Source organism: Mesoplodon densirostris, chromosome 14 (assembly GCF_025265405.1).
Source record: "Mesoplodon densirostris isolate mMesDen1 chromosome 14, mMesDen1 primary haplotype, whole genome shotgun sequence".
NCBI classification, from domain to species: Eukaryota; Metazoa; Chordata; class Mammalia; order Artiodactyla; family Ziphiidae; genus Mesoplodon; species Mesoplodon densirostris.
Genome location: NC_082674.1, coordinates 54,715,880 through 54,742,324, shown reverse-complemented (window position 1 = coordinate 54,742,324; position 26,445 = coordinate 54,715,880). Strand labels below are relative to the sequence as shown.

The 26,445-nt window shown below is 39.1% G+C and overlaps 1 protein-coding gene across 5 annotated transcripts in view; it reads right to left on the bottom strand.

The window, feature by feature from the left end:
- Positions 1–7,715: 7,715 nt before the first annotated feature.
- AFTPH (aftiphilin) overlaps positions 7,716–26,445 on the bottom strand; it is a 62,987-nt gene continuing 44,257 nt past the window's right edge. For 2 of the 5 annotated variants that reach the window (XM_060117565.1, XM_060117564.1), the window contains 3 exons: positions 21,136–21,196; positions 15,532–15,655; positions 7,716–8,859 (listed from right to left, as the gene is read on the bottom strand). In XM_060117565.1, the coding sequence (XP_059973548.1) occupies positions 8,715–8,859; positions 15,532–15,655; positions 21,136–21,196 (330 nt within the window). In that variant the 3' untranslated portion in view covers positions 7,716–8,714. Of the gene's footprint in view, positions 8,860–15,531; positions 15,656–19,535; positions 19,710–21,135; positions 21,197–26,445 lie in introns of those variants that run through there. The other 3 variants (XM_060117568.1, XM_060117566.1, XM_060117567.1) reach the window with 3 other exon arrangements.

Genomic DNA, 26,445 nt, shown 5'->3' with positions numbered 1-26,445 from the left:
TGCCCCGATGTTCTTCCCCTGAAGGCATCCTCTCAACAGGTGTCTGGTGACACAGGACTCATGAGGTCCTGCCTGCCGCACAGATGTTAGGTTCCAGCCACAAAACCAAAAAAAAAAAAAAAAAAAAAAAAAAAAAACTGGGGTGGGAAAGAAGGATCCAGATTTCACTGAAAATGAGGCATTTCAGGGTTGCTGACTAAGGAGTTTTCTCTCCAAACATCTGAAAGTGCAAACAGATTGTAAATTAAGAGGGAGTTACAAGATAGTAGCTGAAGGGAAACAACGCCTCCCTGCTCTCTGGTTGTGGCTGGTGTGCGCCTGGTGTGGCCAGGCGGCCAAGAAAGGTGATTAGCCCGGCGGGTGGGTGGGATGGGGCCAGGGTGCTGGGGACAGTGCTCAGGCCTCTTCCTTGAGCCAAGGGGGAGTAGCTTGTTCTGACAGGAGGTAGAACACTGGTCTGTGTCTTCTCTTGTGCCAATGAATTAGTGATTCCCACCCAGATCAAAGTTCAGGCTCCCAAGGCAACTCAGCAAAAATAAAGTGAAACAAATTATAACCCGTTCAAACCAGGCTTCTCATGACCAAAGCATGAAGCCAGGAGTTGGACGGCCCTTGAGTCACACTTCTCTGCTCCTTCTGAGTAAAAATACTGATTTCAGTGAAAGGTTTTCATTCAACTGAGGCTTGAATTTATAATGGGAGGAGAGCCCCTGGCATAGCTGTCTCTGGCAGTAATCCTGCTGGGTTTGGGGTGCTGGGGCCATGATGGGGAGCCTGGACCCAGAGCCGAAAAGTCAAGAGCAATTCCCCCTGCCATGACCACACCACCTCCAGACGCAACGCAGAAGCGCTGCTTTGGAGAACAGAACAGGAAAAGAGGGGTGGAGCGTGGGAGGACTGTTGAAAGCCCAGAGCCGGCTGGGCAAGTTTCGACGTGGAGCAAGCCTTCAGGTTCCCTTGTCGTGCCACTGAGTTCAGTAACTATCAGCATGACACCCCCTTTCAGGGATATCAAGCTCTGTCTGACGCCCCTCAGTGTGCTCGTCTGAGCCCCTCTGAGTACACCCAGGCCTTGCTCAGAGGCTGACTGTCCAGCACCATCCACTGAGGGCCCCCTCTGGGGAAAGGTCGGGATTCTGGGTTTGGGAACCTCCTACAGAGCTGTGTGCTTTCCAAACGGGGCTTGCCTGGCGGTGCGAGCTGTGCCCCAGGGGCGGCCGAGATACCCCCATGTCCAGTCCCTACTTGCTGCTTGCACAAGGCAGGAATCGAGGCCAAACCAAAACAAAACAGACAGCTTTGGGCAAAATGGAAACCCCACGGGGTTGGTGTTGGCATTGGGGCGTGGCTTCAGAGCTTGGAGAATCGAGTTGGTGATGAATGGCATAGGGTATCTCGGAAAAATTCAGACAGGACTTGAGGTAGGGCTCATAATACTTGCAGGCAAAGGCACACACAGCACAGGTTCTGGAAGGATCCCTCCATTTCACCGAGGGGTTCAGTGTTCACAGGTTCAGGAAGAAAACAAGGTGAAAGTCCATCCACCTGCCAGGCCCTGTGCCAGAAACCACGGGCCCAACCAGAGCCAGACATGGTCCTACCCTCAAGAAGCTCACGGCCTGAGGGAGAAAGGAGCAAACCGGTCCTCATGAAGCAAGGCCACGGGTGCCTTGACAGCCCTCATCACGCGGTGAAGCGTTCAGCCTCTGGCGTCAGACGGACCTGGCTTCTAGACTCTTCTGCTTCCTGGCTGAGTGATCTTGGGGAAGTTGCACAATGTTCCAGGTCTTGGTTTCCTCCGCAGCAAACTGGGGGTGAGTACAGTTCAGGTACCTCCTAGGGTTCTGGGGAGGATTCAGAGACTGAGCGTGTGCAAAGCACGTGCCTGGCCCACGGTGGTGCTCCTAATAATGCAGAGAAGCTCGTTTGATGATAATAATGTAAACCTAGTATTATCAGAGAAGCTTGCCAAGCACCCAGGGTGGCTGGAGACCAGTCGTCTGCTGTTCGGGGTGGGCCGGGGGGGCGGTCCAGAAGGGCTCCCAGAGGGTGATGCTGGCCACATGGTGAGGAAGAGCGACCCTGGGAGGGGGCGTTTGGGTCCCGGAGAGCAGCCGGCAGTCCCGGCGGAGCCCACTGCGCGGGCGACAGAGCCCCCAGGTGCTCTGTGACGTGCCAAGGAGTTAAGACTTTGTTGGGAGGGTGAAGGGCTCCTGGGGAGGCTTTCTGACGAGAGAAGAGCGCTCTGCCGTCAGCAGAAGATTAGATGGGAAAGAAGGCAAGGCGGGGAGCGTCAGCGTGCGCTGTAACAGTGGGCGCGTAAGAGACTCTGGGGGCCTGAAGACGGAGGAGATAGGGATGTAGGAGGCGTCGCTGGTAGGACTCCAGAACCGACAGGATCAGGGGTGAGCAGGGGAGCGGGCCAAGAGCGAGCGTGGAGTTTGGCCACCAAGGCCAGGGGCGGGGGTGTGGAGGCAGGGAAGCGCAGGGCTGTGTGGCACACGGGCTTCAGTGCAGGGGTCTGTGGGCCGTCTGGGTGGGGGCGATGGGGCCATCAAATCCTGGTGCAGAGCTCGGGGAGGGGCAAGGGTAAGGATCTCCAGCAAGACTCTTGGTTACCTGTTTGGGCTGAGGAGCCATATGGGAAACACTATGCAGGTGACCAGAGTAGCCCCTTTCCTGAGGCAGACACAGCGCTGATGACATTCTCACCCGCTGACCCTTGTGATTTTTCGCAACCCTCGTCGCTGACCCCCAGGAGGGAGATGACAACACCGGAGAGGCGCATGAGCGTGGTCAAAAGGTGAGTCCAGAGGTGAGGGCCAAAGGAGTCAACGTCACCGTTCACAGTCAAGTTCAGGATATAGATAAGGGGTCTGTCATCCTTAAATCCTGATTGTGGAAAACTGAAGGAAGGGAACAGTTCTTGAAAGAGGTAAATTTAAAGTAAAATAAAAGATTATTATATGAAGTGATATGAATGCTATCCCCAGAGATAGTCCCCCTGAAAAGATGAGGTCAAGTGAAGGGCAACTGAGGCATGAGGTACTCGGAGGGCAACCTGAGGTTTGTGGACGTTGGGTGGACTTTCTGACTTTACTGTCAGGAAGACAATCATTTTTCCCACCATCCGCCTTTTATCTGCATCATCAGCGATGGAGTACTGACCTGGATGAGTGATGATAATACAACAGTATTTATTGAGTTCTTACTACGTGCCAGTGACTCTATGGATTAGCCTCATTTAACCTCGCATCCTGAGTAGATGTCTTTTTTTTTTTTCGGTGGTACGCGATCCTCTCACTGTTGTGGCCTCTCCCGCTGCGGAGCACAGGCTCCGGATGCGCAGGCTCAGCAGCCACAGCTCATGGGCCCAGCCGCTCCGCCACATGTGGGATCTTCCCAGACAGGGGCACGAACCCGCGTCCCCTGCATCGGCAGGCGGACTCTCAACCACTGCGCCACCAGGGAAGCCCGAGGAGATGTCATTTTATCTCCTACTAGTTTTATCACCCTTATGCTTCTTTGGGAGCACTAGGGCACAGACATTATCAAGCTGGATGAGGAATTGGGGATCATGTGTAGAAATGCTCAGGGTACCCACGAATTGCCACAGGCAGAGTGTGAGAGATTCAGCAAGGCTTCGCCTGTTCTTAGGATCCGTGGGCACGATAGAGAAACGTGGGTGTCACTGTGCTGGGAAGATGTGTGCTGAGTCTTCCTGGCTCTCTGTTAGGGGAGTTGCAGGGATTTGTACTGGTCAACATCTGGGTCAGTGATCTGGCTCATAAAGGTTATTTATCAATCTGCGGATGACAAAACTGAGGAAGGAGTTTCCTACATGCTAGATGGTACAATAAAGACTTGATGAGAGGGACAGGCTGAAGTGATCATCCAAAGCTAACAAAATAAAGTTGTAAAAGGACAAACGTAGAACTCTGTTTTCAGATCTAAAAACTCAAGTGCGCAAGTAGATGATAGAGAAAATCTGGCTTGATGGCAGTTATGGGGGAAAAGGCCATTTATACAATTTAAAGAGGCAACATTATTGCCCTATACAATAATGTAATTGTAGGCTAACTTTTTAAAAAGTGTCTGAAATTAAATATGAGCCCCTTGCTAGTGATGAAGCAACATCTGGCCCAGTCTCAGGAGTACATTTTAAGAGGAACTTTGGTAAACTGGAACAATGTCCAGGGAAGGATGACATATATGGGAAAGGCCTGGAAACCATGTCATCATGGGAGACCTTGTAGAAGAAGGGGACAGGGAACATGATAGTGGTCTTCAGTATTTATGGTAAAGGGATTAGGTCTATCCCGTGAAGCTTGAGAGGGGATGGCTTGAACCAACAGGAGGTTATGGGGAGCCAGGCTTCCACTCAGTAGAAGTCCTAAGAATCAGTTCTGGCCAACAAAGCATGTGTCTTGGGGGGCAAGCGACCTTGTGAGATTCTGAGCACACATGAGGTCCCTGCAAATGTTCAGGCAAAGGCTGGACTGGCTGCCCATTCAGAGGGGAGATGCAGGAGGGTGTAAATGAAAAGACCGAGAATCAGGAAGCTGGATTCATGTCCTGCCTCTGGTTATAGATGAGTAATGCTGTGAAAGCCAATTTCCTTTTCCAGGCTTCAGTTTCTTCAGCTCTGGAAGTTTAATCATCATTGGCTTTCGACGTTTGGTGGCAATGGAACCCTTTTATCAAATGAAATCTTCTGCAAATCCCCCTGCTCCCCATATAAGCCCAGTGTGTTACTAGTGGACACCCCCATGACTGCAGGGCTGAGCCCTCCTGCAGTGCTGCTCCTGGGAGTGGATTGCAAAGCACTGGACCAGCTGAACTTTCAGTCCTAAAATTCTGATTCTCTAAGGTTTCTTCCTACTTTAGCTTTTGATTCTATAGATTCCAACCCCTCATTTTATGCATCAAGTACCTGTGACTTAGAAAAGGGGTTTATCCAAGATCTTACAGCTGACCGGTGGCAGAGCTATACTTAGAACACACAACTCCTAGCTTAATCCGCTGCCCCTTCTACCTCACCACCCATGATTTGTCTTAGCATCTGTGTCCCTAGAAGGTCCCGGTAAACCTGAGCTGCCCCCTATTGATTCTTTCCCCCCTTGGAAAAACACCAGGAAGGCAACAGATCCTGTTTGAGGCATCGCTGCAGCGTGAGACAACGATCCCAGATTTCATTTCACTGTGTATTATTTTAGCTCCATGAAATACTGTTTGTATGGACTGAGAAGTGAAAAACAGGAGTGACTCAGGCTTCCGGTTGTCCTACATGATCTGTTCTCTCCTTCCTTACTACTAGAGTCCCTTTTAGATGGCCACCCAGAATAAAGGTATTCCCCAGTCTCTTTTGCAGCTAGATGTGGCATTGCAACTAAGTTCTGGCCAATAGGTTGGAATTAGAGAGACTTATGGAAAGTGTCCTTAGCAGGAAGGAGCATGCCCTTCACCCGTGATGGATGGAATGCAGACTTGGTGGCTGGACCCCCAGCAGCCACCGTGGACCATAAGCTAGAAACCACGTGTTGATAAGGGTGGAACAGGATGGTAAGAGCTTGCATCTCTGATGAGCTTATGAAGCCTCTTTACCAGCCCCAGACTGTTTCCTCATGTTTTACAGGCAAGAGAAGTAAACTCCTAACGTTGAAGCCACCATTGCCATTTTCCACCAGCTCTGTCATTGAATGTAAGAACAGCGTTATTTCATACATCGCTATGAAAAAGAAACCACTGCCAAATTAAACAGCTACCCCATCCAGCTAACCCATTCCAATTTCAGAGAAGTTCAAATGTAGCAAAAGGATGAGTCTTATTACATGAAACGCAGTATTTTTGGTTTTTGTTACTCATAGCCAAGCCTAATCCTGTTTCAAGAAACACGAGGGAGCAAAAAGACAAGTTCTAAATAAAGAGCATGACAATCATGTAGAGGGAAGAACAAGTCTCTATAAAAGAATGACTCATAAAAATAGTAGTGACACATGACTCAATTTAGGGAAGTTTCTCCTATAACTTCCCAGTCTGGCTTGAATTAACTGAGGAATTATGTATGGCTATTTGGATTTGGCCATCACGTGAGATGAGACTCCAGGGGATGAGTGGGCTGGTTTTAAGATATCAAATACCCAAAGGGGATTGCTAGGCTGGTCTCCATTGTGTGTGATTTGGTTTTAGGGTCTCTGACTCCTCCGTTTCTTCTCCCCAACTCTGCAGGGTCCTCCTGGCTGACTTTGAGAAGGACAAATGGGCAGCTGCTGGAGAAGCAGCTGATGACCAAGACAAGCTTGCAGCCAACAGGCTCTCCCTTAGCTGAGATTCGCATGGAGATGCTTTTCCCGCACCAGCCCTGCTACTGCTTTCCAGTGTAATTTGAACCTTGATCTGGTGCAAAGCTGAGCACTTTTGGTCCTCAGCACTACAGCCCTGACCTTAAGCTATGACAACCTAGTATTAATGTACCTGAGCGATTAAAACATCAAAGGCCAATATGACACACGAAAGGGAAAGGGAAATCTGGCTTATTGAAAAGTGGTTATAAGATGGACTATCCACTTTGTGTGTCATTAAAGCAGGGGCACTTTCATGAGAAATGTCCACTTGATCACTTTTAAATTATAACAGAATAACTTATTTTAATTGATCCTATCTCCTGTGACTGCTTCTTGAATCTACCAGGACACCAGGGGCCTTTATAGATTTTGCGGATTCTATGCTCTGGCTATCGTTTATTGACGGTCTCCTCATCTGATAAATGTTTTACATTATTATTTAACACATCAACCCCACAGGTAGGTGGTATCATTCCCATTTTTAAAGATAATATAACTGTGGCTCAGGGAAGTTGATTAACTTTCTCATGGTATCACACACAGCTAATAAATGGGCTCTGAACCTAGGTGGATGAAGGCTACGATTATCATTTAGTTGTAATGGACTGTAGAAGCAGCCCTTTAAGCTTCAGTTACTGAAACATGTAAAGGTCTGCTGAGGAATACTTTTATCCTTCCATTCAGAAGGTCCACTGGGCACTGAAGACTTGTGACTATTCTGAAGGAAAGCCTTCTCTGGAAGAAAAAAAAAAAGTTGGGGAAACGGCAGGAGATGGACTGGATAAGCATTCTTGCTCCAGGCCTTACTTAAATTACACTCAGGTAACTGTTCCAATGGCCCGTGTAATAACCTGGCAACACAGGAATCTCTGTCAATGACAGAGGTACAGAAGAGTTCCAATGGAACATTCCCATAGCCGATGAGGTGTACTACTGTTGGGCTGATTGCCTGTTTTTACTGAAATACGTCATGTGACTTTTTGCTGAAGCAACATCTAATCTAATAACAATATTTTAAAAGTGCTTTTAAGAAATTTTCTGCTCACCTTAATTTCATGCATACATTTCCTTGGGAAGAAAAAAAATTCCCTACAAATCCCTATTTAACTTTGCCAATTCTGATGAAGATACATTATAATGATCATGGGAATTTCTTGTATGATCTCGTGTTCTACATAAAAACAGCTCAGCTACTTAAAGGGTTGATTCAAATTCTTATGGGTGAGAATCTAATTCTTCTTGGTTTTAATAAACTGGAAGCCCTACCAAATGATTTCCTCTGGATTGAAACACATTAAGATGAAATAAAACTTAACGTTCAAATTCATTACATTTTCCCTCGGATACCAAAGTACAGACACCAGACCAAACTTCTTTTAAATTATTTTATTTTTGTGTAAGCTAAAAGGAAATTTACACACTGAAATCTCAAAAGACCGTGGGCATGCACATTAACCTTGTTAGAGGTTCCTCTACATGTCTCTTTTTTTCCATAGGAATTTCCCCAAACATTTAAAACCCATAGTTTTTACCGTATATACAGCCTAAACCATAGCAATCTATGATTATGTCATTTTACACTGTGCAAAATCCTCAAAAAATAGTGGTATGATAGAACAAAAAAAATCAGTAACAAGTAAATTTCATGGTAAGACATTCATGTAATTTGGTCCTTCTCTAAACCAAACTGATTTAAAACAGACAGACACAATCTCTTTAAACCCCTTCAATCAAGTTCTGACAATGATCCATACCCTAGAACAAAAGAGTAATCGATGAAAGTACCTTGCAAAAGGTCAAACAGCAACAGGCCAGACTGAAAAGATTAAAAAAGAGCACAAAAATGGTAACAAAAGCCAGATCTGAAACAAACCCACCACACATAAAATTAAAAAAAAAATTTTAAACAGGGACTTGGAGCTTATTTATGAGAGCAAAAGTAATTCAGTGTATGATGTGAAAAATTAATAGGACAGTCAATGCAATCTGAAAAGACAGAAGGGGATTTCAGACAGTGGAGATTTGACTTTTTAGTTTTCATTTTTTTATTTCAAAAGTTTTGTAAGAAGGACACCACCAGTGTATTTCACAAAGACATAAATGTATACACCCCAGCAACACAAAAAGAATAAATCTTCAAAAATGTTCACCCCGATTATTTACATTTGTTTCTAATATAAATTTAGGACTTCAGTATGTAAATAAATATACATTACTATGTATACCTTTCTAGTGCGGCTTACCAACCAATCAGCTGAACTTTAAGTTTTTGTGTGTTTTTTTTTTAAATTAGAGCAGGTATGCTTTTGATGGTGGGGAAGGGCTGGAGGGAAGGAAAAGCAACTGAAACCGTCCAGTTCACCTCATTTATCAGTCTGCCTTCTCCTGGGAGCCTGTGGAAGGTGTCAGGGTGGTTGGGAACATCAGCACCTTGGCATGCATGAACGTCAGGTCAGGGAGGCGGGCGATCACCTCGATGGCTTCCTCACTCAGGTGCTCTTCTCTTTTCGGTTTCCTGTTGACAAATGAGAAAAGAGAAGTGTGTTAAAGTGACTTTTGCTGTAGGTCAAACGGGAGAAAATCTACTCTCAAGGTAGACAGCAATCTGTGGGGACTTGAGTTATCTTTCCCTCTGCCAGTCCCTGAACCTCATAATACCTTTGTGTTGAGTGCTTCCTGTGCCAGAGGCCAAATCTCTTACAAAGATTCACACCGAATTTATGTATGTTCATTACAGTTAGGCATGTACATAGACATTCACATGTACCTATGCACAGCTCGCAGCTCTATTTAAGCTTAGAAGCATCTACCTAGGCATACTTTTAAAATGTTACTAGGGAACTTCCTGGTGGTCCAGTGGTTAGGATTCCGTGCTTCCACTGCAGGGGTCACGTGTTCGATCCCTGGTCGGGGAACGAAGATCCTGCATGCTGTGTGGCACAGCCAAAAAAAGTTACAAAGCAGAAATATAATGCTGAAGCCCTAGTTGATAACACTCTGCCCAACTGGATTTCCCCCTTCCCGCTGAGAAACTACCAAAGTTGCCTCAACATAAAGCAAAGTATGTCTGGCACAGTCCTTGTAAGTCATTTTAACCTCAGGCTTTCTTCAACCCCAAAGGGGAATTCTAAGACAGAAAGCCCTCAGCTCAAAAACACCCAGCCTCTGCCCCACTGGGATGCAGATAGATGGTAGGTCCAAAGGCCGCAGCACTAGGGCCAGCTACTCATGCCGAGAATGCACACGGGCAGGAAGGACTCAGGGAGAGGGGAAATCTCGAAATCTGTTGGGTCCTATAGATGAAATGCCCCTAATATAAGAAGTGAGCAGTGTGGCGACACAGAGAGGAAGAGCTCCTGCTGACCCGGGTCTTCCCAGCAGGTGAGCCACAGAAAATGCCAACTGAGCCTCAAATGGGGCTCAAATTGAGCACATGATTGTAATCCAATCTTTATTTTTTCTAGGATGTTAAATATACTGAAAGATAGCTACAGTCATAAAGATATTAATTTTAGATCAAAGTAATTTAAAATTGTTGACTCTAAAAGGCCAAATTCTCTTTTATGGTAAATGATAGTTGGTACTCTATTAGGTGTGACACAAGTTATTTCTCCCACCTAAGTATTTTCTTCGTCCTTGGGATGAGGTGCAGGAGGTCAGGAGATGAAACAAGAAAGAAAAGATAGATGCAGGTCTTTGTTTTATACCTGGACTTTTCTGTTGTTACCACATTTAAGTTCAGGCTGAAATAAAAAGATTTTACGGAAAGACTGAAAAACCAAACATCAGACTTTTAGGACCAAAGTTCTTCAATATGGGGATCAGCTTCAGGCACACTGAAACCATCAGTAGATCAACCAATACTGAACTCAGTTCCACGGTTTCTCAGAAGAATGGAATAGCACTCCAAATATTTTCCGATTAAAATCTACATTTTTAATTGCACTTAAATCATGGTAAAACTATTAAGTGGATGGTTGATGGGAAGTTGCCTATCTGCATCATTCCAAAATAAAACCAGATAGTTCACTTTTTAGTCTCAAAGTGAAAAACTGGAAGACTACATGGGAAAGGGCAGCCTCTCACCATGGTCAATCTTAGCATCAGTCACGATGGGGTCAACCAGACATTATGTGTCTTCTGATGCGATACAACACCTATGATGTATTCCAGCCAAAAGGTTTTACCTGAATCCATCAAACCTTTAGATATAATGTCCAGTTTACAGGAAATAAGGGGAATAGAGAAATATTTGAAAACTACTTGAAGGAAGCAAATGGACAAATCCAGAGATTGGGACGTTCTGCAGGACAAGTGGACCGATCTTCTCAACAAGCTAGTGTTATTAAACTGAAAAGCAAACAGAAGGGATGGGGGTATACATACTAGTTTAAAAGTGACTTAGCCATAGCAGCTAGGTACAATAGTCCTAGATTGGATGTTGATTTGGAGAAAGCAGAGAGAAAGGACATTGTTGGGGAATTTGAATACATATAGCCTGGGTATTAGATGAAATGAAAATTTACTGATATCAGTAGATGGAGACCACTGACTGCAAGGGAAGGCTCAATTCCGTATAGACTATAAAATCTCCTTTTTGGTTAAAACAACACCCATATGTGTATATGTGCAAAGATAAAGATCTGAAAGAATATGCACTAAGGAGTTATAGTGATCTGACTGGTAAGAATGTGATACTTTCATTAAAATTTTTTTGTCTATTTTCTATCTTTCTACTCTTACTGCTTCTGTAAAGATAAAAAATTATTAAAAAACAGTAACCAGTAAAATCTCACCTAAATGGACTTCTCATTTGTGGAGTGCAGTTGGGGTGTGGGGAAGGAGAACAAAGAAGAAGTTTTCACCCAAGGAATGGTTGGTAAATATTATTCTAGAGTTTCTACCAATTGCCTTATTTCAGAGACACTACTTGAAGGCTGTCTGAAGTTGTATTTAAAAATAAGAAAAAGTTTACCTAGTTCATAGTTTGTGCATTTATCTGTAGTCGCTATGCGTTGACATGATCTAGTTTTCTTAGAATATAAGAAAGAAGAAAATGCTTGAGAGGAATTTGAAAATAAAAAGTTACATCATGACCTTTCCTCGAAGCCAAAGACAGTGACCTAATTTTGATTTATACTCTCCCTAGTTAAGATTTATCCTTTTGGCCAATGAAGTACAATTAAGAGTTCAGAAAGAAACCCATACATTTATGGTTAAACTGATTTTCAACAAGAGGGAAATGGGGCAGGAACAGTCTTTTCAACAACCAGTGCTGGTACAACTGGATATCCACGTGCAAAAGAATGAAGTTGGACCCCTACCTTACACCATATTCAAAAATTAATTCAAAATATATCAAAGGTCTAAATATAAGAGTTGAAACTTTGAAACTTTTAAAAGAAAACCTAGGTGTAACCCTTCCTGACCTTGAAGTAGGCAATGGCTTCTTAGATATGACACCTAAGGCACAAGCAATGAAATATATATGTACCTATTTATGTACACATAAATTTATTTATGTATATCTATTTATTTATATGTATAAAAATTTATTTATATGTATATCTATATAGAGAGATATATACATATATATGCATGTATGTAGGGCTTCATCAAAATTAAGAAACTTTTGTGTTTCACAGGACACTACCAAGAAAGTGAAAAAACAGCCTGCAGAATGAGATAAAATATTTGCATATCCTGTATCTGATAAAGGTCTAGTATGCAGAATATGTAAAGAGTTCTTAACAGCAACAACTTCCCTAAAGAAGAGATACAACTGGTCAATAAGCACCTGAAAAACTGCTCAATATCATTGGCCATCAGGGAAATGTAAATCAAAATGACAATGAGATATCACTTCATACCCATTGGGATGACTATAACCAAAAGACAGTAACAAGCCTTGTGAGAATGTGGCGACATTGGAACCCTCAAACTTTATTGGTGGAAATGCAAAATGGGGCCACTGCTTTGGAAAACAGTTTGGTAGTTCTTCAAAAAATTAAACAGTGTTACCACATGACCCAGAAGTTCCACTCCCAAGGAAATTGAAAGCATTTGTCCACACAAAAACTTGTACATGAATGTTCATGGCAGCATTACTCATAACAGTCAAAAAGTGAAAACAACCCAAATGTCCATTAATTGATTAATGGGGTAAGCAAAATGTGGTACAGCCACACAATGGAATATTATGCAGCCATAAAAAGGAATAGAAAGTGCCAATACATGCAACAACTTGGCTGAGCTTTAAAACATTATGCTAGCTGAAAGAAGCCAGACACAAAAGGCTATATAATGTATTATTCTGTTAGTATGAAATAACCAGAATATGCAAATCCATAGAGATAGAAGGCAGATTAATAGCTGCCAGGGGCTGGGAAAACTGGCATATAGGGAGTGACTGCTAATGGGTACGGGGTTTCTTTCGGGGATGATAAAAATCTTCTGGAATTAGATAGTGATGTTCTGGAATTAGATAGTGATGTTCTGGAATTAGATAGTGATGTTCTGGAATTAGATAGTGATGTTCTGGAATTAGATAGTAATGTTCTGGAATTAGATAGTAATGTTCTGGAATTAGCGGTAATGGTTGCACAACCTTGCGAATATACTAAAAGCCACTGAATTGTACACTTGACAAGGGTGAATTTCATGGCATGTGAATTATATCTCAATTAAAAGTTCAAAAAAAAGAAAAGAAAAAACCATGCATGACTTTTGGCAACTAGTCCTCTGGCCTGTATAATCTTCAGTTAGAGGTCTGTGGCTACTAACTAGCTGGCTACCCACTGATTAAGATTAGGAAGTAATTTTTCTCTGTATTAGAAAAGGTAAGCAAGAAGATGGAACTATTTTAAAACTGAGAACTTGCATTTCTTTAAAATAAGAAGTCACTTTCACAACCTATGTTTAGAAAGTGAAGAGCACATGTACTTTCTCTTACATATGCAAAGGCATTTGGAAAAGAGTATGGGATGTTGTTTGTTACATGGCAAATTTCCTCTACCTAGACCACTGTTTCTTAACCTTTTCTTACCCTACAGTTCCTCAGTGCTTTTTCACTCTATCTTCTGTGTATTGACAAAAGCCAAGATTTTGCTGAGGTGTACACTTTAAATTTTATTTTATTCAAAAACAAAAACAAAAAATGAAGCAAAACCAAAAAACAGCAAAGATGCTTAAAATTCCTTTAGAATTATGCCACCCCGCCTTTCTCTTCCCTGTACAACTAAGAATCACTCATGGGAGCATTTTACAGTATTACCTTCTAATTATAAGACTTGTGAATATTTGCACTTCTCACCACTTCCAAATAGTTAATTCCTCCAAAGAGAAAATACGAAGTTGACAACTTGTTTTCTTTGCAATTTATTTTCTTTTAAATGTGAAGCTGGACAGGTACCAGAGACTAATTCAATGCAGTTACAACACTGACCCCAGGATACACACTATAGTTTCAGTTCATTCCATAATAGTACAGAATAAGAGAAAAAATGAAAATAAAGTGGTAGGAGGTGGAAGAGTGCCCTAGTGTATAGAATGTTTTAAAGGTGAGTTGAAAAGTTAGGAGAGCAAGCAAGTTAACAATGTGGCTTAGAGCTCCTCCTACTGGCACAAAGAATGAATTCTCACCACCGGGACTTTCAACACTACTACAGTTCACTCATTGAGACTGCAGAGGGAAAAAGGTGAGGAAACGCTAGGACTGTCCTCAGAAAAAGTTGTCCAAAAAGTAGCGGGAGAAAGCCCAAATGATAAAAGCGTCAGTTTTTTGTTTGTCTGTTTTAAAAGTCATTAGCTTTTGGTTAACATATAGAAAAAATGGATGAGAAATTTGCATAAAGAGAACATTAATTTGAAAATATGATTTATTTGGAAAGAGAAATTAGAAAGCAAGCAAAAAATCCACACTAGCTTCATTTACAAGCAAGTTCACTTAATAGGAGGCTTTAACAGCGCCAGGTGGTGTTACTACCAAGAAATAGGGGTGATAAGAACAGGGAGAGAATCTGTGGCTAAACAAAAATGTGCAGACTACAAATTCATTCCCGGGAAAAGTTCAGGGTAGCCTTAATTATAAAACAAATAATAATGGATTTTCATGATTATAAATATTAATTGTATTAGTAATAGTAAATATCTGTTGAATGGATACTTAGGCACAAACACAGTTTTAAAGGCGATGTGATAATTCAAGCCAAAGTTTTAAGACAGGTTAGCATTTATTATTTGCAAGGAAAACACGGCTGTATTAAATGGATGTTTTTCTACAAAAGAATTGCTTTAAAAGATAAATCTGAATTTGACGTGTGAGTGGAATGTATTTAAATGGGGAAAGAGCTATAATATTTCTGCCTAACTGGGCAAAAACAGGTAAATATTTTCACTTTAAAGTGCTGATGAATCATAGATTTGGTACAGCAGAGTTGGTATGCCAATCAACCAGTATTTGCTCTTGCAGTAATGATTTCCTGGTTCATAATGATTACCTTATTATTAGAAACTGCCTTATTCTTATGGCTAACATGTCAAAGCAACGGATTATTCCAGTGCTTAATTACGTAAAACTAAAGGTTTCCTGAATCCTGCACACAACGCCCACATGACATTCCTGTACCTGAGATAACTGCTTTTCTAAAGGCCCTGCCCCTGAGGGGCTCCCAGAAAGCTTGTTAAAAGCAAGGCTTCACGACCCAAATCAGAGGTGCTACACATCAGCAAAAATTCAGAAAATAAAACAGTGGCCATTCCCTACTCTCTCTTAGCCCAGAGGTGAAAGGATCAGCCTAGGTAACTCTGGGAGTGTGAAACTGGGTTCCCAAAGATGATCATCTCAGTAGTTATGAAAGAAAAGGGGGAGCATTTCTGTAATGGCTTCATGATCTCAATTCTTCTATCAGATTCTTCTCTACAAAGTTGGGTGTAGGGGTAGGGAAGGAGAGAAAACGACATCTGTCAGCCCTTTCCAGTCTCTCATGAAATAGCTCCACTCTAGTAAATCCATAATTAAACATAATTTGATACTATTTTCTGGAATTAGGCATCTATTGGTTTTATAAATGTAAAGTGAATTTTAATATAATATATTGAAATACTGCCAACTTATGTGCTTTCCCATCTGGGCTACTTTGTTTAACACAGAATTCAAAATTAGGGTGTAATGAGCACTAGCTTTTACCTGGTAGATGTGCTTGTCTTCTCTACTGTGGACATGAGTCTCGCAAATGCATCAGTCACTTTGAGGCTTGAGGTGGAGATTTCCAGCTTAGAAGTTGTTAACTCATACAACTCTGGATCCACACCTTATAGTATAAAATGATAGTCAGTGATGGCAAGCTGCAATGGGTACTCAGCCACAATCCAAGATGCAAAAGGCAATTACTCTGTAAACATCTGAGTCTTTGTAAGCACAAGACATCTTTAGAACACTGTAATATCGCATTTAGTTTTTAAATTATAAATTCCACTCTTCGGAGTTTTTATAAAGTAGGAAAATACTCTTAGAATTCCACTTTGGTATAAATATAGCCTTAATTAATCTAACGTTTATGTAGAAGATACGATCAAAATACTTCTAAAAAATTCTATCTGCTATAGAAAACTCCCTAAATTTTGTATTTGTTTGTGATATGAAGGTTATCAATGTTTTATAAATAGAATGCACATCTGTTACATATGACACCTCAATTTTTAAATTGACTGATTTAACCTCATTTTTTGAACTTCCCTTTTCCCTTACCTCCCTGACCATTTATCCTCCATTATTTTCATCCATACCCCCAAATTTGTAAGTTAATATAAAGTCTCAGATACAGTAAATGATTTGGTTAGTTTAAATATATTCTGACTATCTGAGGACATGAAATATTACCCAAAGTATCAAATTATTACTAAAGAAAAGTTAAATACCACATTGTTCTTTCTTCAGGTAAGAAGTGGGGAGGGTAAAATATTTTCAGAAAAAGTGAATAAAAGCACTACTTTTGAACAAAATGAAAATTGTCTCAAGGGTTATACTTTTATTGTCTCATAGCTGAATCTAGTGGCTAACAGTTCAAATATCTTGTTAGAAAAATTCAAAACAAAGCTGAGTTAGAGGATTAGATTTATTGTAAAATCTATTAAAATTCTTCCCATCTGACTTCATTAAAATATACATACATATTTTAAAACTTCCCTTGAATATGAATTTATATCAAATATGATGACTACAAAAAACAAGGAACAATTAAATATTTTCAACTCAAGCTAAGCGTTTGAAAATAAAGATAATCAGATAAAAAATTTTTAATCCTAGACTCTCTTTGGTTTTAGCAAATTCAGTAGTTTCAGGGTATAATAGAAAAGCAGACTGTAAGTACAAATGTCTTACAGCTTCATCAATTTCTACTTATTATTTCTAAAAAAGCCCTAGGATCCGTAGATAAAATTATATATACATGTACCATATCGATATTAACAAACAAGTTTCCTCCTTTAGGATAGTTCTAGGTTAAGAAAAAAAATCAGGAACTGCCTTCTATTAACCAACTTTGTAGCTGACTAGCAGATGTAAACACAGATCTCAGATGTTTACAGAAATCATACTAGCAAAAGCGGCTTCCACAGTTACCATGTCCAACAAGGGAGGAAGGCTATAGAAAATGTTTGTTGACTCTCCGAAGTTCTTAGTATTTCATTAAGGTACAGTTTCAAAATATAATTTAAAAGGCCCTTTCTTTGTATTTCTATAATAAGTATTAAGGTTGCAATTAAAATGTAAAAATTTACAGATGACTGTAAAGGGACCAGACGAACCCAAAGCACCTCCTTCCTCCGCTATGAAAGGTTAGATTCCAAGTAACCACAAAATTTAAGTAGATGGTGACTGCACAATGCAGAGTAAACAATTGCATTCTGACTGGCAACAGGAAAGTGCTAGTAAAAATTTAGTTGGGTTTATACAATACTGACAACTTGGCTGTCAAACACTGAAGTGGGAGATTTTTTAAAAAACCCTTCAACCTCCCCCAACCCCCCAAAACCATTATCACCAAAAAAAGTACTATGGCTATACTTTATACTTTTCAAAAACAAGACAACTACTTACTCTACACAAAAAACTGAAGAGTAATTTTTTTAATGGAAGAGTTTTGTTTTTTTTTAACAGAACCTTAATGAGGCATAGTTTAGTTACATAAATAAAGCTAGCCAACCAAGTTCTATGCCAACCTCCTAAGTCTCAAATACAAAATAATTAAATAACCGCAAGCTAAGACAAAATGACTTTCCCAGAAACAAGTCAGAAAAAGTGCAAGCAAGTGGTGAAATGGAATACTCAGGAAAGTGTTGACACCTGTAGCTTGATGGTAAGTTTTAACAAAACCCAATAGCAATAAAACAAGCCAAAGCAAATTTATAGTAATTAGGTTTACACAGCAGCTAGAGTATATTAATGAAAATACGGAAGGAAAATATTTAAAAGGTTCCAAAGTAATAAGGACCGCCATTGACCATGCTAATTTCATTTCCATTACAGCTCTAAGCTTCTGAAACTGCTTGCTCTTCTCAAAGCTGTGTATGTATACTGAGCCTGGTTTATCAGGTCATTTCTGTACTTCTTTATACGGTCAGATGATTTGTGCTCTTATGGGTGATTTTTAACTGAGTTTGAAATGTAACCAAAAATTAAATTTAAACCAGGTTTTTAGACACCCAAAAATAGTGACCTCATTTAAATTATGATACAGTCCATGACAAAACAAAGCTGAGAGCAAATTAAAAATAGGAGCTTGGTCATTCATTCTTGGGATTATAGTAATAAGGAAACTGATACACAAGTTTTTGGGTTTCTTCCCCCCAGTAAGTATTAAAAACTAATTAGCTCACCCAGGTCATTCCATAGCTCACATGTATTTAGAAGTAATTTAAATAGTGAAATATTTTCAAGTCAAAACCAGACACATTAGTTTTTCATACGCTTGTAAAATCTTGGAAACAATGAAAATGATAACCAGGGGGTTAGATTTGTGGAATCCAGTCATTCTACAAAACGGCCTTGGAATGTCCTTATAGCACAATCAGATTTCCATAACCAGCTCTTGGAGAAGGGCATTCTGGGTCCCAGGTTCACCCTTAGCTGATTGTCTTAGTCTCCCCCATTTCCCATCATGGCTCCTAAATTGCTAGAAGTGGGTGGCAGGGTTATCTAGCTGAACAAAACCCGCAGATTCTCAGGAACCAGGCTGGCTGTCTAACTGATCCTAGTGGGGACTGAGAGGGACCCTCCCTATGCATTCTGGGCATCGGCATCTATATAGCACCTCAACAGCCATCTGGTATCAATGGGCATGATTACCAGATCACAAGTTGGGATGACAGGGAGTCATTAAAATATTAAATAAAATGTAAACATAAAAATGCCATTATATTTTAATCGTTTATTCAGTTAGAAAATGACAAAGTACATTAGGCCTTTGGTCAATGAACTGAACTTCTGCCAGGCTGAACATTAATTTAACAGGCACTCCAGTAAGTTTTAATTTCTAGCTTTTAGTATCTCATAGCAATTATTTTCTATTATTACCTTTAACATTTTTTTTTCCTTCATGGAAAACAGTAAACTTTCTATTTAAGAGCTACATAAAAACAGTAATAATTCTATGTGGGACTATATAACTAAGTGCTAGACTCCAACATTTTGGAACCTAATTATACATTTAGCAGCACTAATGAACAACTAATTGAATGCTAGAATTTGTAAAAGGTTCTATTATCACAGACACTATAATGTAAAGTCATCTTTGTGTACTAAAATATTCTTATATCTCTAAATTTGTATTTTTTTCAAGTGGCTTTGTAGAATATGCTTTAAAAATAAGCATATAAAATATCACATTTTCTATTTACAGGGGGAAAAAAAACCCTGCCTTTAACTGTGTAAGGACATTAGGGCTGTTTTATATCTAGAAGCTACTTTCAGCTCTGAATATTACACTCTGACAAAGCTTTCCTCAAAATACATTTCACATAAGTCATTTGTTATAGTTATACTACTAGAAAACAACAGTAGATAGATGAAAGAAAAGTAGTAGACATTATAGAGAATACAATCTACTTGTTTCCTTGTTTATAGGAAAGTCAAGTGATGTGGTCATGCTTTTAGTAAATAAACTAGAATTATGGTTTTAACACTCTGCTGACCTGGGATTGTGGTGCTGCTGCTAGAGCTACTGTCATCCACGGGCCCAAAGAAATCAAGGTTCAGAAGAGTGGAACCTCCACTAGCTTGAAATTCAGTGACCGTGTTGGTAGGCAGCCACACAGAAGGTAAGCCAAGGGAGGAGGGGTTATGTGTAAAAAGGGGTAAGACACACACTTGAACATGCAGGTTATAATTAGTAGTCATTACATATTTTTAAATCAACATTAAAACAATGTGTACAGTATTAGTTTTTCACTGCTAAGGACATTTCTAAAGTAACAATTTAATTCAATGTACATTTTCTCATGTACAACGTAAATAATTTGACACTTAGAAAGGTTTTAGTTAGGAGTTCGGTTCTTTCAATCGAAACTTGAAGCCATACCAGAAAGACCAAGGGGAAAGTATACCCGTTAAAGGGAAACAATACTTTAATCTCAACCCAACATTAAATCACTGTACATGCCCAAATAAATCTTTTATGTTAGTAGTGTTGGTTTCTAATTAATGCTTTTTAAAAGTGACAAAGTTGTCAGTTTCAGGACAGGCACCAATATATTAACTTAGTTTAAAATAAAATAACGTAATAAGGAATGTCATAACTGCCCTACCCTGATGTGCAACCTCAAGCTGTACTGTTCCCCTTTAACTCTGAAACAGTAATCAGAAATAGTATACATTTTTAAAGTTGTTTGTTAATAAAAAGCATGATGATTTGACTGAATAAGACACCAGACAACAGCAGAAGGTGCATCCAGGCTTTCCTTCAGCACGGATATTCAATTGGATGCTTTCCAGATATCCTGGGATCCCCCACTCTAAGGCAAAGCTGATAGAATAACAGGTGTTTTAGACCATGGCTCAAACAACTTATGAAGTATAAGGAGTAAGAGTAATTATACCTCAGAGTCCAATTAAAACTTGTGATGTCAACACACAGGAAAACTAGCATTTTGTATTACTTAAAAACCCCACCTTATTGGAATAAGTTAATCCTTTTTCAGGATTTTCTTTTAAAGCCATAAGTGAAACCAATTATTTCTGGAACTACCTACTAGTATTTTGAGATAAGTTTTAGAAAAGGATCATGAAAATCATTCGTTTTTCATTTGCATATAAGTGCACTATAAAATATTATTAAATCTGAAAACTCCTTTGAGTCAATAAATATGGATCTATCTGCACATTGTTTTTGGTTAAATAATTGTGCTTTAAAGCAGCCTCTACACACAAGACTTTGCATCCAAGAAAATTCCATAAACTAAAACTACAGAAAAAAATTTCAAGTAAATTGGTCTTACCTAAAATATCATTTAAACTGCCTAGATATTTGTGGAAAATAAAGAAGCTTGTTTTTGACTTGAGATAAAGAAACTAAAATTTTATCTGGCTACTACTACCTATATATGGACATTAATACTGTTAATAATAGTAACAGCTGGTTTCTTGAGCAATCACTATTCAGAAAGAAAGCCTGAATTTCCAAAGATAAGAAGTTATGTTCAAACAAAAAATGAAGTCAGCAGAGAGAAGTCTGTCTGAACTTTGTAGCTTTCTTAACTCTAGCTCTGGTGCTAGAGGCTCTACGGAGAGACGTACCATCTAAAGGGTTAGTAAGGCCACTGCTACTCCAGTCAAACTGGACGGGTGGTAGAGACTCCTAGAGTTGAAAACCAAAAAATCAAAATTAATCAGTATAGGTTGTAGCAACATAAAGAATCCTTAAAAATAAAACGAAACACTATTATAGCAAGATCATTAGGCAATAAGATACCTAAAGACAAAATTGGGATAATTTACAATTTCAGAAGGTTATCTACAAATATTAACACAAACTGAAATTGCAAAATTTATAAACAGTGCAGCTTGTTGACATTAAAAATGTTGTATCTGAGAAATGGAATTATCTTTACATTTTCAAACAGAAATTTATGGACTGATCCTATGTCAAAATTTCAATCTATTCTCGAATCATGATTTAAACTACTGGCTTGATTACAATAAAAATATTTTAAAACATCACTGATTTTTTTTCACTAAAGAGTTATCCACTTTATTTTAAATGACTATCCACTTAAAATTTCTTAATAGTTAATATAATGCAATAGAGAAGGTACCACTGAAAGTGAGGCAATTTGGGTTATTAAAGACTAAGTAACTAGTTGTATAAACATGTATGGTTAATTTAGTTGGTTTCCTTATATATAAAAATTTTTTTAAATTAATCATCTTCTTTAATTTAGAAATTACTTATAATCAGTATCATAATTTAATTTTTAAAATAATGTACTGAAAAGTATACTCAGAACTCATTTGAGTATTCTAGGTTTTAAAATTCTGTTAATTACCAAACACATAAAGATAAAATGAGCAAATGATACATAGACGATGGAAGGTAGTACAACACATTTTAAAATGATCACTGCTTTATTTTAAGAATATTCTTGACAAGAAAAAAAATGCCTTTTTTTCATTTTCTTCTTTTATTTTGAGGGTGGTGTTGGCAACAATTATTGAAATAACCTGTGTTTTATTAGACTCTTACTATCAACATGTTGCCATCTTTTTTTTTCTGTATTGCTCACCACCATGCTTTACTGTAAGGTAGGCACTTATTAAAACTTTATAATCGGGACTTCCCTGGTGGTGCAGTGGTTAGGAACCTGCCTGCCAATGCAGGGGACATGGGTTTGAGCCCTGGCCCGGGAGGATCCCACATGCCGCGGAGCAACACGCGCACCTTAGCAAAGAGTAGCCCCTGCCCGCCATAACTAGAGAGAGCCCGCGCACAGCAACAAAGACCCAATGCAGCCAAAAATAAATGAATAAAATATAAAAAAATAAATTAAAAAAAAACAACTTTATAATCATTTTTTCTGTGTAGACAAAGACGTTGTTCCCTGTAGGAAGGGAACATGAATCGGCTATTTTTGAAAGTCCAATCCCATGACATTATAATACAATTGCTTTGATAACCAATTATAGGCATGTTACTATAAAGCACTTAGTCTCCCCCATATAAGTCGGGCCTGGAGGTGGAGGGGCTAGGTTTAAACAAAATAAAACACTAAAATTAGTGGTTGCCAGGGGTGAGAGAGAGCTGTGGGAGCTGGAGTGGGGTGGGGCGGGGGCTTGGCTGTGGCAATGGAAGAAATGCTGTATGCTGACTGTGGAGGTGGTCACATGGAAAGATGACATAGAACTACACACACATATTGCATAAATGTCAGATTCTTGGTTTTGATATTATACTATGATTATGTAAGATGTAATCATGGGGGAAACTGGTGAAGACACAAGGCACCTCTTCTGTACTACCTTTGCAACTTCCTGTGAATCTATAATTATTTCAAATAAAATTTTAAAAAATCCTGGTGAAAATCTAGTTTATAACCTACCTGCAAGACCGATAAATAACATTTAGAAAAGATTTTCTTTAGCTGATCTCAAAAACAAACAAAAAGCTCTAGGCATTCCAACAGATTCAACTTATATTATTCTACTTTTAGATCAGAAACACCTTTAGAACTATTCAACACTGACTGGATGGACCAAACCCAGATTTACATAATAACAAAGTTTCTGGGTAAATGGAGCAAAGGTCTTTCATTAACATGTTTTACCTAAATGATGTCAAGTAGCTGGATGTTTTGAAATATTTCAGTGATTTTCTGGAATTTTAGCTTCTCACAGATGTGTATGGCATTTTGAAGACACAGCCAATATTGTAATGATGAGGTGCTAAATCATGAATCAAAATTTAGTGGAAAAGAGATAGATGAAAAACAGATACCTAAATAATTATAGGCTAACTAACGGCACAGACAAGTAGGCAACTTAAAGAGAAAGCACTGGAATGAAACATTTTCAAACAACTTTAAGTAATGTGGCATGAATGATTAATGCAGAGACAAAAGAAAGGAGACAAGGTCACAATAAAAAGAGGGGGAAAGAAAAGACTAGAGACAGGAGACTCTGGTTCTAGTCCTAGCTATAGCACTGATGTGTGCTTTTGGGTACATCACTTAGTCTTTCCAAATATGTTTTCTAAATGTAAAAAGAGAGTACAGTGCTAGATAGTCATTTTTTCTTTCTTCTGTCTCTAAAATTCTGATTCACAACTGAAATAGCAACATAAAGTAGCCTAAGAAAAGAAGTTTGCTAGTGGTGACTAGTTGGATAACTGCTAGCCAGAGAGCTGACTTTACTCAGCAGTGAATAAAGTATGGTTAAAGTACTGATCTTAGAGGGGAATCAATAATGGCACCGTGAATGGTGTGACCTTGAAATTCAGTGGATAAAGATGCAAACAACAACAACAATAAAAAGTATCACTACTGCTTTTTACCTATAAACTTTTTTCAGGTAAAAGTATCTTTTAAAAAAACGTTAACAGTTGTTAGTAAAATATTAAATTCCTAAACAAGAGATGCAATGGCTACAAGATTGATGAGTACAAACTGATGTGGAAGATAAAAATTCAGTGGGTACCAAACTGAAATAGAAAAGACAGACCAAAAAAATGCAGTCATAATGAGAATTATACAACTATGCTAAGTTTGAAAGTCACTGTTCAGTGATGCCAAAGCATAAGAGGAAGGTCTGCTATACGTTTTGGGCGGGGGCGGGGGGAAATTTTGGTATTGAACAGGTCTTTCCTGACACATTTTGCTAAGCTTCTAGCACTAATGGCTATGGCTGTTTCATCTGAAAATTATCACTAGGAGAAAGACTGCATGGCCAAAATGTTAAGTGAAAAATATATACATGTTTATATAATGTATATATAATATATACATTGCATGCCAAAGAATAGTGGTAAGAAATATCACTTTATATAGAGAATCTTTACAATGCATTTCAGATGTTTGTTAAGTATCTTAACCTTAATCAGAAGTATGGAGCCAAGCAAAGGTCATGCAATCTAGTGATGGGGGTTAGGCATCTCAGCACAAAATTCTGATATGCATGCTGAAATCTTCAAAATTTGAATGTTAGAATGCAGACCTACACAGGCTCAAGTCAATTCAGAAATAAGTTTGAATTTCCACTGGGAAATATTGTTTTCACTGGTTTCCCAAAAGCCTAAAAACTAAAGCCAGTGAGGATCACAAACTACCATAACAAAGTACAGAATAAACTTGTTAATTCATTATTTATATGTGTATTTTTTAAAAAGAGAAATGTGTGCATGAAATAGAATAAAAGGACATATTTGCTTAAAAAGAGCTTTTAAAAAATATAAGTAGCAAGAGACCAAGTTCCATCTTCCAGCAAAAATGTTAGATATGCTTAAATGTTGCTGAAAATTCCTACACTTGCCCTATAAGTAGGGAGAGAGTCCCTTGATTACAAGTACATAGGGGTGTATATGTATGCATAGAGGTGGCAGCAGCTGAATACATATGGAGCTGCAACTAACCTCCATTAAGTTAACACACATTAATTTCTATTAAAAATCTTCCGTTGAATTAACACACATGCTTTTTATTAGGTTATCTAGACTTCTAACCAAGTCTATAATTAAATTATATAAGAAAGATGATAAGTACGACTAGGCAAAAATGACAGGTGACAGCTAACTCTGATAAAATAAGCAATAACTTATGGGGCTGTAACACGTGGAAGTGGTTGGATAGAGGAGAAGAAGAGAAGGAGGCAAGTAAAAGTAGCAACAAGTGGCCTCAAGTAAGAACAGCTCCATTTCCAGAAAACATACCAGGCAGTTACTCAAATTACTTTCCTAATACCTAGCATTGTAGGAATAAGAATGTTGACTGAGGCAGAAGTGAGAATGTGCTGTGGGAGAAGTCATTTTGGAACCTGCATAGACATGGCAGGCCTGGGAGAGCAGTTGATAGCCAGAGGGCAATATAAGGCCAATGAAAAGAGAGCTAAGGACAGATTCAACCTACTGAGACATTTTGCCCAAGGCACCTTGCCTGCTGCCCAACCAACAATAAGGCCAAGCATTTTACGCATTAGGTCCCCTTGCCCACTAATTCAGTGCCAGTAATAAACTGGCTTCAGAGGGATGTTTAACCTAAGCCCAAGTATAAACCACAGTGGTACATAGCAGTAATATTAGATGTTTCTTGAAACACACCTGAAAAAGTAGGACCTTGCTTTACAAAATTATTTTCCAAAGTATGTTCTTCAGAAAAGGGTCCTGTGGCCAAGTAAATTTGAGAAATGAAGTAAAATTAAATAGGGTTCTTCACTGCAAGATTCTTCAGAGTCCTTAATGTGTGGGTTGCAAATCTCCAAGGGTGGTTGTAGGGTATGATATAAAATATTTCCCAAACTTACTTCACTATGGAACCCTTCTTTAGTGGAGCATTTCTGGGGATTAGTGTTCAATGGAACACACATTTTGGAAAAGGCTGTCCAAACATACATTATTGTGTTAGACATAATCAAAGATAATATTTAAGGTTAAGAAATGACAAACACAGCAAGAATATGTTTTAGAAACGGTAATGTTCATTAAGAATACTAATATTTTAAAAAACAATGTTTAACCAGCACTGAGTCAGTTTCTAATTCAATGTCGAAAAAGTAAGCAAACCAAAGTGGCTATGCCCTCCCAGATAAAAAGTGAGAGGGAAGGCTTTGATATTAAACATATTAGACTGAAATATGATTTGTGCTTAAATGTCCCAAGGAGGTAAAGGATAAGAAAGGTAAGAGCGCTTTCTTTTTTTCCTAATCCATAGAATGTTTTGTTAAAGGCTACGTCATTTTTAACTTAACAGCTTTATTCAAACTCTCAAAACAACAGTTTCTGATGTAATAAACACACCTAAATTTTATTACTTTATAAAACTTTTGCAGGCTTCAGGAAAAACACACTACAGCAGACTTGAAGAGCTGGTATAAATGCAGTGTTTTCCATTATTTTGAAATCTA